The sequence below is a fragment of the Mobula hypostoma genome, chromosome 21 (genome assembly GCF_963921235.1).
Source record: "Mobula hypostoma chromosome 21, sMobHyp1.1, whole genome shotgun sequence".
Lineage (NCBI taxonomy): Eukaryota > Metazoa > Chordata > Chondrichthyes > Myliobatiformes > Myliobatidae > Mobula > Mobula hypostoma.
In genome coordinates, this window is record NC_086117.1 from 852,630 (window position 1) to 867,928 (window position 15,299).

The following is a 15,299-nucleotide window of genomic DNA, read 5'->3' on the forward strand; positions in this document are numbered from 1 at the left end:
ATCTTCTGTATTTTCTGTTTTTAGGGATAATTCTGCAAAGTGCAATAATAACTATCTTTGATAAAAAAAAAATAACACGCACAACATGCTGGAGGAACTCAGCAGGTCGGGCAGCATCCGTGGAAACGAACAGTCAACGTTTTGGGCCGAGACCCTTCGTCCTGATGAAGGGTCTCGGTCCGAAACGTTGACTGTTCGTTTCCACGGATGCTGCCCGACCTGCTGAGTTCCTCCAGTGGGTTGTGCGTGTTGCTTTGACCCCAGCATCTACAGAGTATTTTGTGTTTCTGATAAAAAAAAATAACCATAAGCAGCACCAGTTGCAGAAGATCAATTTATTCCAAAGAAAAATATTGTTTGTAAAAACTTAGGTTTCTAACTTGTACCACATCACATTTATTACAAAAATTATAATAAATATTTTGTAAAACCACTTCATACAAAACTAATTATTATTTATTTTTGTTTACATCGTAAAAAATAATACGTTTTTGATCTAACAGTTAACTGACATTTTAGGGTGAATCAGTGAAACAAGTTTGTGCTAACATTGTCATTAATGAGAGAAGATAAAATTCGTTGGAGCAAGATGTTATTTAATGGGGAAAAGAGCACCACTGATCAGAGTGCAAGGATTTCAATATCAGTAATAACACAGACATTTGTTCTTTTACACCACTGTTGGGCTCAAAGCAAAGGAACTAAAGCATCTTTTGAGAAACTAAACACTCCATAGAAGAACCTATAAAATGTACAAAACTACCTGCCATTAAATATGGGGTTCATTGAAACACTCTTTATGGTTCAGGGAAAATGTGGAGAATACATCAGATTCATGCAGCAATTGTTGCTTTCAGGAAGGAACCAAACTTAATCCTGAGCCCAGCATAAAGTGGATTTCTAGATCATGAGTGATCGGTGTGACCTTCTGGACTGAGTGGACAGGCGATGAGTTTTGCAGATGGCTGTGGAATTTACTACTGCTTAGACACGCTCTGGGAAAGATACTGCAGCCACCTTGTTGAGCTGAGGTTGATAAATCAGCTGGTCTTTTCTTGATTGTTAAGTTCTAAATGCTGTTGTATGTCTGAAACCGTTGCACAATAAGTGATGCATATTAATAAGTGGGCCCAACTGCTATCTGTGGTAGGATGTAAGAATTAATTCTCTGCTCAGTTTGTTGTAACTGGAATACAAGGAATAAATTAAATAATACTCAGTTCGCACTGTGAAGCACAGTCGTAGCTTTCACTTTTTCTGTGTACAGTTCACAAAAGAAGTGATTAAACTGAGTCCCATCAGCAGGTGCAACAGAAAGGTACCACAGTTACACTTGTTGATAATTTAAAAGACCGCAGATTATATTCCCAATATACATCACAAAAATGACAACACAGTCTCCAACTCCCTGAATCGAGTCTGTCGTTTCAGCCATGCATAGAATTCATTAAAAAAGTCTGTGAGATTATGATCACATTCCCTAACCATAATCATGGACATTAATGAATTATTGATACAATATGAACACCTAAAATCCATAACATTAAACTGTTGAGCTCAGTGAAGAATGTAAATGAGTTTCAGCTACACAATACACAGGGAGGAAACAATGCAAAATTGGACCATCTTCTGAGATACTCTGTGCCAAGCTCAAAGAGGCTCCATTCCAGGCATTTTAGAATGTTATTCAGGAGGCACAAATTTATCAGATTATAGATATTCCCACTGAACACGTTAATGTTTCTTAGACACTTTTTATGTGCTGATCTCTTCTTTCCAAATTTCTGTAAAGTGACAAGTTTGGAAAATACATTCAGATCTGAAAACCCTAGAGGAAAGCTCGACAAAATCTTTATGAAGTATGACTCCATGGAGTTGTACAGCATACTTAACTGAGTGCATTCAGTAATCAGTGATGAACATCACTGGTTTGTTCACGCCTGAAGTTTGCCTCCAGCTGATTTTAATTATGTGCAGTGAGGGCTCTCCAGAAACTGGTCTTTAAAGGTCAACATAAAATCTGACAATGTGTAACTATTTATTTGCCACAAAAACTCTAAACTTTTAACAGCTGGAATCAATTGCTTGTTTAAATTTCTGTGGATTGGTTCAGGCACAGCAAAGATACTTTGACATTTATGCCATTGTCATGCCACTTCCAAGTCTAGTCAAGTTACATGAAGTTCATGTAAGTCAGAAGTTGACTGCATTTTCACTGGTTTCCTGCAGGTGAGGCAGAAAAGTGGTAAATAAATCGAACCCAAGAGAGATTGGTTCCATTCAGATCTGAGGGCACTGATTGCTTCTTCATCTGCAAACTGTTGGTCCCAGTAAATCAGCAATCCCAAGACACTGACAAGGAAGCACCAACTGAGGACATTTTAAGAGCTTCCCCAGTCTGTGTGGACCACTTTGAGTCTCAGCATAGTATTTTGGTCTCAACTTATATGGAGTTTTGAACAAAATTCACCATGTATCTAGAATAACCTAATCTTTAAAAACAGATGATCTGCTTTGGTGTCAGACTGGAAGGAATCAAGTCTTTGTTAATTTGAAAGCTACAATTCCCTGAGTTTAATATCTAATTAAGCTGTTACACAGAGTTGTGTAACATGGGTAACAAGTCACAGAGTATGAGGCACCGTAAATAATAATTCAAGTGCCAGGATACAAGCTACATCAAAGTTTCAGTGCAAATTTGCTTTCCTATGGAGGATTCTTAAAAAGCTAACAACCTCAATTCTATCCAATATACTTAGCTGGCACTTGAGGTAAAAATACTATATCCCAAATTCTATTACTTAAAACTGTGAAAGTCTGAACAATCTGAAAACATGAACCAGGCAATAACATAATTTTAAATCTCTGTTGACCCTCTTGGGGTCACACTGGAGACCTCTGTGACTGACTGCACACAGATGCTTTGCTCATATTGATAATGGCTGACATCCACAATACAAATGCACGATAATGAATAATTGCAGGCACACTGCAATTACTGAAGTAAAGCATTTTGGCAATCTGGAACAGCATGGGTGACCTTGGCTCTCCTTTGGTTTGCCCTCAGACAGGAGATTGTTTATAATGGATTTCAGCTAAGAAATTCATGGCACAAGAAGGACTAGGCTAACTTTATAACCAAAAGCTTAGTGACTAATCATGGGACAATGTGAAAAAGAGACATGAAGTTGGTGAATAACAGCCCATAGTTTGAGGAGACATTGCAATCTTGCTTGTCAGAGTCACAATCTCGATGACACATGTGTAAGTTTCCCATCTCTGACTGGTGATTCACTCAGCTCAGGGTACCACATCATCACATTAACTGTGAATTGGAAGTCACAATGCTGTTTAACACTGTCTGCCTGAATTGCTCATAACCACTGCACTGTCCAAAGGCAGATTTATGGTCATTAATTTTTCCCATTGAATTATGACTACAGACAGACATACCCATTTGATTTGGAGATGAGCTTATGACTAATATCCCAAAATTAAAGAAGAAAATCAGAAATGGTGTTGGTGATGACCTTCAGCTAAACAATGAGAAGAAACACAATGAATGAAGCAAAAGTGTGTTCAGGAGGGAGCTTTGTCAGCTGGTCTTGACCTTACGAAGATCAGTTGTGAGTGACTTCACCATCTTCAGTGTTGTCCATTTCATGCTCTTTGCAGCCTTGATAAACTGGTCCAGGGAGCTATTGAGGTCCAACACCTTCAGAGAGACAATGAGCAAGGATTTCAATTAATTCTACATCAAAGATTGCTCTTTATCCATCTTTCTGAACAGAAACTCTTTGGATCCTTGCTCCAGAAACATTTTAGGTAGAATTTAGGTGCACAGACTCCAGATGGAGCCAGACACTGGGTGTGTAAATCTCCAGGTGTGCAGACTGACATCGGGTGTCTAAATCTCCTGGTGTCTTACTGACACCGGGTGTCTAAATCTCCTGGTGTCTTACTGACACTGGGTGTGTAAATCTCCAGGTGTGCAGACTAACACCGGGTGTCTAAATCTCCTGGTGTCTTACTGACACCGGGTGTCTAAATCTCCTGGTGTCTTACTGACACTGGGTGTCTAAATCTGCTGGTGTCTTACTGACACTGGGTGTCTAAATCTGCTGGTGTGCAGACTGACACTGGGTGTGTAAATCTCCTGATGTGCAGGCTGAAACCGGGTGTCTAAATCTCCTGGTGTCTTACTGACACTGGGTGTATAAATCTCCTGGTGTCTTACTGACACTAGGTGTCTAAATCTCCTGGTGTGCAGACTGACACCGGGTGTCTAAATCTCCTGGTGTCATAGTGACACTGAGTGTGTAAATCTCCAGATGTGCAGGCTGAAACCAGGTGTCTAAATCTCCAGGTGTGCAGACTGACACAGGGTGCCTGGGATTTAATTTTTTTTAGGATTCCACTGCCTGTGTCAGTACCAGCGGTGTCACCAAGACATTCAATCATCACTTCATCTGGTAAGCCATTTTAGCTCTTCCCTCCTTCACAGTCCTGTCCTCACTTGCCCTGGGCTATGGATGTCCCCTCTCGCTCCCTTCCACAGTCATTCCTTCTACATCTCTCCACTCCTTCCCTTCCATAAGAACACACAAAATAGGAGCAGGAGTCGGCCATCTGGCCCGTCGAGCCTGCTCCGCTATTCAATAACATCATGGTTGATCTCGCCATGGACTCATTTTTGCTAATGAATCATCCACCATATATTCCTTCTACATCTCTCCTCTCTTTCCCTTCCATATTCTTTCCATCTCCTGTCTTTTTCTTGTTCCTTTGTAGCTTCACATTAGTCTCCACATAATCTCGCCCCTCCATCCCGGCCCTTGGCTTTCCAGGAACCACAAGCAAATGAGGTGGCTCAGCGGAATTTTCACAGCAAAATATTAACATAGAAACATAGAAAACCTACAGCACAATACAGGCCCTTCAGCCCACAAAGCTGTGCCGAACATGTCCTTACCTGAGAAAGTACCTAGGCTTACCCATAGCCCTCTATTTTTCTGAGCTCCAGGAGTAAAGACCCTATTGTATCCGCCTCTACCACTGCCGCCAGCAGCCCGTTCCACGCATTCACCACTCTCTGTGCAATAAACTTACCCCTGACATCTCCTCCGTACCTACTTCCAAGCACCTTAAAACTGTGCTCTCTCATGCTAGCCATTTCAGCCCTGGGAAAAAGCTTCTGACTATTCACATGATCAATGCCTCTCATCATCTTATACACCTCTATCAGGTCACCTCTCATCCTCAGTCGCTCCAAGGAGAAAAGGCCGAGTTCACTCATAAGGCATGCTCCCCAATCCAGGCAACATCCTTGTAAATCTCCTCTGCACCCTTTCTATGGCTTCCACATCTTTCCTGTAGTGAGGCGACTAGAACTGAGCACAGTACTCCAAGTGAGGTCTGACCAGGGTCCTATATAGCTGCAACATTACCTCTCGGCTCCTAATCTCAATCCCACAACTGATGAAGGCCAATGCACTGTATGCTTTCTTAACCACAGAGTCAACCTGCACAGCTGCTTTGAGTGTCCTGTGGACTCGGACCCCAAGATCCCTCTGATCCTCAACACTGCCAAGAGTCTTACCATTGATATTATACTCTGCCATCATATTTGACCTACCAAAATGAACCACCTCACACTTACCTGGGTTGAACTTCATCCGCCACTTCTCAGCCCAGTTTTGCATCCTATCAATGTCCTGCTGTAACCCCTGACGGCCTTCCAAACTATCCACAACACCTCCAACCTTTGTGTCATCAGCAAATTTACTAACCCATCCTCCACTTCTTCATCCAGGTCATTTATAAAAGTCATGAAGAGTAGGGGTCCCAGAACAGATCCCTGAGGCACACCACTGGTGACCGACCTCCATGCAGAATATGACCCATCTACAACCACTCTTTGTCTTCTGTGGGCAAGCCAGTTCTGGATCCACAGAGCAGTGTCCCCTTGGATCCATGCCTCCTTATTTTCTCAATAAGCCTTGCATGGGGTACCTTATCAAATGCCTTGCTGAAATCCATATACACTACATCTACAGCTCCACCTTCATCAATGTGTTTAGTCACATCCTCAAAAAATTCAGTCAGGCTTGTAAGGCATGACCTGCCTTTGACAAAGACATGCTGACTATTCCTAATCATATTATGCCTCTCCAAATGTTCATAAATCCTGCCTCTCAGGATCTTCTCCATCAACTTACAAACCACTGAAGATAAGACTCACTGGAAGTGAGTGGGACTAAATAGGAAGTGGCAATAAATATTAGATTGGTTGGAAAGCCCATGACCTGTAACGCACCAAATAGGGAAACTCAGCTGCTTGGAACAGTCTTTAAAAGGTAAAAGCAATGATGTTAATGGAAGGCTGCTTCCCAAGTTAAGAGCCCATGGTATTACAGGAAATTTATTAGCACGGTTGGAGCATTGGCTGATTGGTAGGAGGCAGCGAGTGGGAATAAAAGAATCCCTTTCTGGTTGGCTGCTATTCACTAGTGGTGTGCCACAGGGGTCGGTGTTGGGACCGCTTCTTTTTATGCAATGATTTAGATGATGAAATAGATGCTTTGTTGCCAAGTTTACAGATGATACAAAGATTGGTGGAGGGGCAGGCAGTGTTGAGGAAACAGGTAGGCTGCTGAAGGACTTAGACATATTAGGAGACTGTGCAAGAAAGTGGCAAATGAAATATAATGTTGGAAAATGCATGGTCATGCACTTCTTTGGCAGGAGAAATAAATGTGCAGACTATTTTCTAAATGGAGAGAAAATCCAAAAACCAGAGATGCAAAGGGACTAGGAAGTCCTTGTGCAGAACACCCTAAATGTTACCTTGCAGGTAGAGTCAGTGGTGAGGAAGGCTAATGCAATGTTAGCATTCATTTCAAGAGGTCTAGAATACAAGAGCAGGGATGTGATGCTGAGGCTTTATAAGGCACTGGTGAGGCCTCACCTTGAGTATTGTGAACAGTTCTGGGCTCCTCATCTTAGAAAAGATGTGTTGACATTGGAGAGGGTTCAGAGGAGATTCACAAGGATGATTCCATGAATGAAAGGGTTATCATACAAGGAACATTTGATAGCTCTGCATCTGTACTCGCTGGAATTTAGAAGGATGAGCGGAATTCTTAATGAAACTTTTCAAATGTTGAAAAGCATAGACAGAGTAGATGTTGAAAGGATGTTTCCCATGGTGGGGGGGTCTAGGACAAGAGGATAGAGGAGCATCCATTTAAAACAGAGATGCAGAGAAATTTCTTTAGCCAGGGGGTGATGAATTTGTGGAATTTATTACCACAGGCAGCTGTGGAGGCCAGGTCGTTGAGTGTATTTAAGGCAGAGCTTGATAGGTTCTTGATTGGACATGGCATCAAAGGTTACAGGAAGAAGACCAGAAGTGGGGCTGAGAAGGGGGAAAAAAGGATCAACCATGATTGAATGGCGAAGCAGACTCGATGGGCCAAATGGCCTAATTCTACTCCTATGTCTTATGGTCATGTGATCAGTTGATCTCACATTATCATGTGATTCAGCAGCCTGTTCCCAACACTGGTCCCAGCAGAACTTCAACACTGAGCACAGCCTCTCTCCTCTAACCCGCCCTAACTTCACTGAATGAGTCCAGCTTTGAAAGCAGGGAAACTCCTGGAACACCTGGTCTTCCCAAAGTTAGGGTTAGAATCAAGCGGTACGATAGCACGGCGGTTAGCAGAATCACTCTACAATGCCAATGGTGGCTGATTAGGGTTCGATTCTCACCACTCTCTATAAGGTGTTTATACGTTCTCCCCATGACAGTGTGGGTTTCCTCACACATTCCAAAGATGTATGGGTTAGGGTTAGTGTGACGTGGGCATGTTATGTTGGTGTCAGAAGCATGGCGACACATCTGGGCTGCTAAACACAATCCTCGCAATTCAACTTGATGTAAATGATGCATTTCACTGTATGTTTCAAAGTACGTGTGACAAGTAAAGCTAATCTTTTAAAATTTCATTAACAAATACTGTAATTGAAAGTGTAGAATGAACAGTCTGTGTACCATGAATGCTTCATCGCTAGCGTCTGGGCTGTCACTGAGTGCTGACAATGGCTTACGATGGCTTTTGGACCTTTTGGCTCCAGGGTTTGGCCTTGAGCGCAGTTCCTTATATCCCAACGGGTAGTAGATGTGGGACTGTGTTGGTGACACATATGTCCAAGCTGGGGCACAGAAACTAACAGAACAACAGACCAAGACTTAATAACACATCCAGACACTGTGACAGCATTTATTAAATTTGCATCAATAGGAAGTCCAGCACAGAAAAAGTTAAAACACGGGAGTCCCGCACACACACTAGGAACACGCAGGGCGCAGTGACTCGGGTCTCGCCGGGGCCAGTACAGGTGAGTGTAAGAGGGGAAGGTGAATCCTGTCAAACAGTCTTTGTTGCTGCCCAACAACTCTGAAAGGGAGGAGTGGTGAGAGGCAATAGGTAGAATGGACAGCCAGACCCATTTTCCTTGGCGACAATGGCCAATATCAGAGACATCTGATTAAGGTGATTGTCGGAAAGTATGGGGGGGATGTCAGAGATAGGAGTTTCACACAGAGTGGTGGGTGCATGAACACCCTACCAGGGGTGGTGGTAGAGGCAAATACATTGGGGCCATTTAGAGGTTTGTACGGATTGAAAAAAAAAGGAGGGTTATATCAAAGGTAAGGGTTAGATTGATGGTGGAATGGTTTTATAGTTTGCTGCAATCTGTAATGTTCTGTAGTGTTCCATATCAGAGGGAAGGGTTAGACTGAGGATAGAATGGTTTATATAGTTTGGCACTACATCATGGACTGAAGGGCCTGTTCTATGCTGTAGTGTTTGATGTTTTAGTAAGAATGAATGGGGAAACCAGGGAAAGGGGTTGGTTTAGTTTTACACTAACCAAAGGGAGAATGAAGTGAAGGAGCTGCACTGTATTCCATTGTGAAGTTTGACGAAGTTGATCCAGTTGTGAAATTTGGCGAAGTTGGGATGGATTTATGGGCAATTGCTCTGCATTATACTCACTACACTTGTGAAGCACCAGGCACGTAATATGGTGGTGGAACATAGCCAGTGGCGACAGGAGACTCCGCTGTTTGAACTGTTCGCTGCCCCCGGCCTTTATGCCCCTCAGATGATCTTCTCTCATCTTTAGTAACTGTCAATAAACACAAGAGTAGAAACCGAGGAAAGAAGCTCGGACTGATTCCCATCCACAGGAAAACCTTTAATCAAACCTGGTGTTTACAGTCCTCCATCCTACATGGCAATGATGTAATCATTCACCAAGTTAATACTGAGTCATGACACACCGTTAGGGGAAGGGCCTACACCCACCCCCTTTTGCATGCGCTCATATATTCAGGGGCTTTTATTTTCAAAATTGGATGACTGTGATATTGGCATTACCAAAAATGATCATTTATAAAATATTACTGAATAGGTTACCTGTTAGATGCAGAACAAAAGGTGTACCACTTCTTGTTTACAGCATAAAATTGCTCAGTTTGTTCCAATCAGACAGTAACAACCACCTGCCGATAGGAGGCTCTTCTTCATTTAAGTGATATTGTGAGCGTAGAGAGGCCAGGGGAAGGATTTGATTATGTGATTTAACAATTTAATGATTCATTCTTTTATAATTTAAAACATAGAGGATGAACATATCACAGCTCAGATCACCACAGACTAGGCAAACACATTCACCCGGCTTGGACACTGTTAGAAGCAACATAAGAGTCATAGAAAAGTACAGCACATAAACAAGCCCTTTGGCCCGTCTAGTCCATGCCAGACCACTTAAACTGCCTACTCCCATCTATCTGCACCCTGTCCATAGCCCTCCATGTCCTCACCATCCACATACCTAACTAAACTTCTCTTAAGCATTAAAATCAAGCTTGCATGGACCACTTGTGCTGGCAGCTCATTCCATACTTTCACAACCCTCTGAGTGAAGACATTTCCCCTCATGTTCCCCTTAAACTTTTCACCTTTCACCCTTAACCCATGACCTCTGGTTGTAGTCCGACCCAACCTCAGTGGAAAACACCTGCTTGCATTTACCCTATCTATACCCTCATAATTTTGTATATCCCTATCAAATCACTTCTCAATCTTCTATGTTCCAAGGAATAAAGTCTGAACCTATTCGATCTTTCCTTATAACTCAGGCCTTCCAGACCCAGCAACATCCTTGTAAATTTTCTTTGTACTCTTGCAGCTTTACTTACAATTTTCCTGTAGGTACAGTAGGTGACCAAAACTGCATGCAATACTCCAAATTAGGCTTCACCAATGCTTTATACAACTTTAACATAACATCCCATCTCTGGTACTCAGTACATTGATTTTTGAAGGGCAATGTGCCAAAAGCTTTCTTCTCAACCCTATCTACCTGGGACACCACTTTCAATGAATTATGGATTTATTTGTTCTACTGCACACCTCAGTGCCATATCGTTCACTGTGTTAGACCCACCCTGTTTGGTCCTACCGAGTGCAATGCTTCATGTTTATCCACATTAAATTCCATCTGCCATTTTTCAGCCCATTTTTCTGTTCATTTTTCCAACTGATCCAGATCCCACTGCAAGCCATGATAGCCTTCCTCACTGTCCCCTACACCTCCAATCTTGCTGTCATCTGCAAATTTGCTGATCCAGTTAATCATGTTATCATCTAGATCATTGATATAGATGACAAACAACATCAGACCCAGCACCGATCCCTGTGGCACTCCACTAGTCACAGGCGTCCAGAGAGGCAACTATCTACCACCATTCTCTGGCTTCTCCCACAAAGCCAACGTCTAATCCAATTTACTACCTTGTCTTGAATGCCAAGCGACTTAACCTTGGCCAACCTCCCATGCGAGATCTTGTCAAATGCCTTGCTAAAAACAGTGTAGACAATGTTCACTGCCTTGCCTTCATCAGCTTCTTTAAGTGTTTAATACCGGGTGAACTGATCACAGCTCAGGTCAGCACAGATTAGCCAAACACAATCCCCTGGCTTGGGCGCTGCTTTCCAAATGTTTAATACAGGTGAACCTGTCACATCTCCGGTCAGCACAGATTAGCCCAGCTTGGCTGCTGTTCTCTAAATCTACATCTCAGAATATAATAAGTTGTCTGAATTCAATTTAACAAATGCCAAGCTGACAAACACAGTTAATTTCAGACATAGGTTATTATGTCACATGTATGGAGATAGAATGAACAGCTTGTGTTTGAGTCTGCAGACAGATCATTTCATAGTGATGAAGTAAAAAGGAGAACAGAATGAAGTGTTACAGTTACAGAGAAAGTACAGCTCAGGTAGACATTGAGGTGCAAAGGCTATGATGAGGTAGATTGGGAGATTAAGAGTTCATTTTGTGGAACACAAGAGATGACAGATGCTGGAACCTGGAGCAGAAAGCAAATGCTGGAGGAACTCAGAGGGTCAGGCAGCATCTGTGGGGGGCAATTGGACGGTAGAGATGTAAAGATCCAATTACCCATATAAGGAACCAACACTGTATTTTAAAAGTTGTGTTAAGTTTTGCAGATATGCATGTGGTTGGCAAGGCTAGTATTTTTGGACTTTAAACTCAGTCCATGGACAGTGCTGAGGAAACAAAACTGGGTTCTGTCTGATAAACTAAATTCAAGTAAGAACAAGAATAATGCTGATAATGTACAAAATATAATAAATTCAGTGCTGTTTTGATTTCTCAGTTGAGAATGTGTGGTATTTGAACTCTAATTCAGAAAAGGAGAACTTTTAATATGTACCAAAGCCCTATTCCAAAACAGACGTTGTCAGAATCTGGAATCTACTCACAATGTTTTGGTTTCCCAGCAGATCCATGCTCATCGTACATTCCCAATCCTTTACAGGCAGGACAAGGTTTGCTTCTGGGGTTGCTGGTGAGGGGGTCTGCCATCCTCAATGGACCATCTGCCAGAGATCAGGCAAAGACTCACTAGCTACTGGGTAGTCAATATGACAAAAATGCTCAATAATAAATTAACACTTTCCCATGAGTCCATTTCTGACCGAAACATCTTCATATTCTTAATTTACCTCATTCGGTTCTGATGACACCCTGAGCCAATAGGCTGGTCCTGGACTTATTTCCTGGCATAATTTACATATTACTATTTAACTATTTATGGTTTTATTTCTATTTAATTATTTATGGTGCAACTGTAACGAAAACCAATTTCCCCCAGGACCAATAAAGTATGACTATGACAATGACTATGACTATGGTCCAATTCTGCAAGACACTGGGGGACGTGGAGAAACGGGGAACAAGAAATGCAGACACAGGGGTGCAGAGACTGGGGGACGTGGAGAAGCGGGGAACAGGAAATGCAGACAGAGGGGTGCAGACACTGGGGGACGTAGAGAAGCAGGGAACAGGAAATGCAGACACTGGGGGACGTGGAGAAGCAGGGAACAGGAAATGCAGACACAGGGGTGCAGACACTGGGGGACGTGGAGAAGCGGGGAACAGGAAATGCAGACAGAGGGGTGCAGACACTGGGGGACGTAGAGAAGCAGGGAACAGGAAATGCAGACACTGGGGGACGTGGAGAAGCGGGGAACAGGAAATGCAGACACAGGGGTGCAGACACTGGGGGATGTGGAGAAGCGGAGAACAGGAAATGCAGACACGGGGTGCAGACACTGGGGGACGTGGAGAAACGGGGAACAGGAAATGCAGACACAGGGCTGCAGACACTGGGGGACGTGGAGAAACGGGGAACAGGAAATGCAGACACAGGGCTGCAGACACTGGGGGACGTGGAGAAACGGGGAACAGGAAATGCAGACACAGGGGTGAAGACACTGGGGGATGTGGAGAAACGGGGAACAGGAAATGCAGACACAGGGCTGCAGACACTGGGGGACGTGGAGAAACGGGGAACAAGAAATGCAGATACAGGGGTGCAGACACTGGGGGGCGTGGAGAAACGGGGAACAGGAATTGCAGATACAGGGGTGCAGACACTGGGAGATGTGGAGAAACGGGAAACAAGAAATGCAGACACAGGGGTGCAGACACTGGGGGACGTGGAGAAGCAGGTCACACAGGGGTGCAGACACTGGGGGACGTGGAGAAGCGGGGAACAGGAAATGCAGATACAGGGGTGCAGACACTGGGGGACGTGGAGAAGCGGGGAACAGGAAATGCAGACACAGGGGTGCAGACACTGGGGAACGTGGAGAAACGGGGAACAGGAAATGCAGACACAGGGGTGCAGACACTGGGGGACGTGGAGAAACGGGGAACAGGAAATGCAGACACAGGGGTGCAGACACTGGGAGACGTGGAGAAACGGGGAACAGGAAATGCAGACGCAGGGGTGCAGACACTGGGGGACGTGGAAAACGGGGAACAGGAAATGCAGACACTGGGGGACGTGAAGCAACGGGGAACAAGAAATGCAGACGCAGGGGTGCAGACGCTGGGGGACGTGGAGAAGCGGGGAACAGGAAATGCAGACGCAGGGGTGCAGACGCTGGGGGACGTGGAGAAGCGGGGAACAGGAAATGCAGACGCAGGGGTGCAGACGCTGGGGGACGTGGAGAAGCGGGGAACAGGAAATGCAGACGCAGGGGTGCAGACGCTGGGGGACGTGGAGAAGCGGGGAACAGGAAATGCAGACGCAGGGGTGCAGACGCTGGGGGACGTGGAGAAGCGGGGAACAGGAAATGCAGACGCAGGGGTGCAGACGCTGGGGGACGTGGAGAAGCGGGGAACAGGAAATGCAGACGCAGGGGTGCAGACGCTGGGGGACGTGGAGAAGCGGGGAACAGGAAATGCAGACGCAGGGGTGCAGACGCTGGGGGACGTGGAGAAGCGGGAAACAGGGAATGCAGACACAGGGGTGCAGACGCTGGGGGACGTGGAGAAATGGGGAACAGGAAATGCAGATACAGGGGTGCAGACACTGAAGGAAGGAACACGGAATGGAGTGATTTCTCCTCTTTCTTCCCCTTCCTTATTTCTGTAAATGCCAGACACTTCCCATCATGGGAAGCCTCTTGGCTTCATCCTCAGCGAGGCTTTCTTCAATGCCTTAGTTTTAGTGGACATCCTCAGAACTGAAAATAAGCAACATGCTTGAAAACCAAACTCACCGACCACCTTTGTTGGAGATCTGTTACGGGAGGGGCAGTATAGATTTCCACATTCCAGTCTGTGGTTCTGTGATACAAAGAAACTGTAATCTGTGCCTGGAAGAAAAATATTTCCACTGATCAGCCTTTACTCACTCCAGGTAACCTGCCCACATGCATGTGTTTTGGCTTCAAGGGCAGTGTCAGCTATCAACATGATGTTCTGATTGGTGGAAGGCTGGTAGTCTTGAGGAAACAGGTAGGCTGCAGAAGGGCTTAGACAGATAGACAGATTTGGAGAATGGGCAAGCAAGCGGCAAATGAAATACAATGTTGGAAAATGCATGGTCATGCACTTCTTTGGCAGAAGAAATAAATGTGCAGACTATTTTCTGAACAGGAAAAAAAAAATCCAGTTATCTGTGATGCAAAGGTACTGGGAGTCCTTGTGCAGAACATCCTAAAGGTTAACTTGCAGGTAGAATTGGTGATGAGGAAGGCAAATGCAATGTTAGTATTCATTTCATGAGGTCTAGAATACAACAGCAGGGATGTGATGCTGAGGCTTATAAGGCACTGGTGGAGCCTCACCATGAGTATTGTGAACAGTTTTGGGCCCTTCATCTTAGAAAAGATGTGCTGGCATTGGAGATGGTCCAGAGGAGGTTCACAAGGATGATTCCAGGAATGAAAGGGTTATCATACGAGGACTGTCTGATAGCTCTGGGTCTGTACTTGCTGGGATTTAGAAGGATGAAGGGGGATCTCATTGAGACCTTTTGAATGTTGAAAGGCCTAGACAAAGTAGATATGGAAAGGGTGTTTCCCATGGTGGGGGAGCCTAGGACAAGAGGGCACAGCCTCTGGATAGAGGGGTGTTCCCTTAAAACAGAGAAGCAGGGAAATTTCTTTAGCTAGAGGGTGGTGAATTTGTGGAGGCCAGATCATTGGGTGTATTTAAGGCAGAGCTTGGTGAGTTCTTGATTGAACACGGCATCAAAGGTTACGGGGAGAAGGCTGGGGAGTGGGGATGAGGAGGGGAAAAAAAGGATCTGCCATGATTGAAAGGCAGAGCAGATTCGATGGGCCAAATGGCCTACTTAATTCTGCTCCTATGTCTTATGGTCTTATGGTAAAATCCAA

General features: G+C 44.4%; 1 protein-coding gene across 7 annotated transcripts in view; it reads right to left on the reverse strand.

The window, feature by feature from the left end:
• Positions 1-328: 328 nt before the first annotated feature.
• Positions 329-15,299, reverse strand: part of LOC134359725 (microtubule organization protein AKNA-like) — a 136,934-nt gene continuing 121,963 nt past the window's right edge. For all 7 annotated transcript variants that reach the window (XM_063073248.1, XM_063073251.1, XM_063073250.1 and 4 more), the window contains 5 exons: positions 14,178-14,273; positions 11,868-11,984; positions 9,066-9,198; positions 8,057-8,231; positions 329-3,715 (listed from right to left, as the gene is read on the reverse strand). In XM_063073248.1, coding sequence (XP_062929318.1) covers positions 3,596-3,715; positions 8,057-8,231; positions 9,066-9,198; positions 11,868-11,984; positions 14,178-14,273 — 641 coding nt within the window. In that variant the 3' untranslated portion in view covers positions 329-3,595. The remainder of the gene's footprint in view (positions 3,716-8,056; positions 8,232-9,065; positions 9,199-11,867; positions 11,985-14,177; positions 14,274-15,299) is intronic.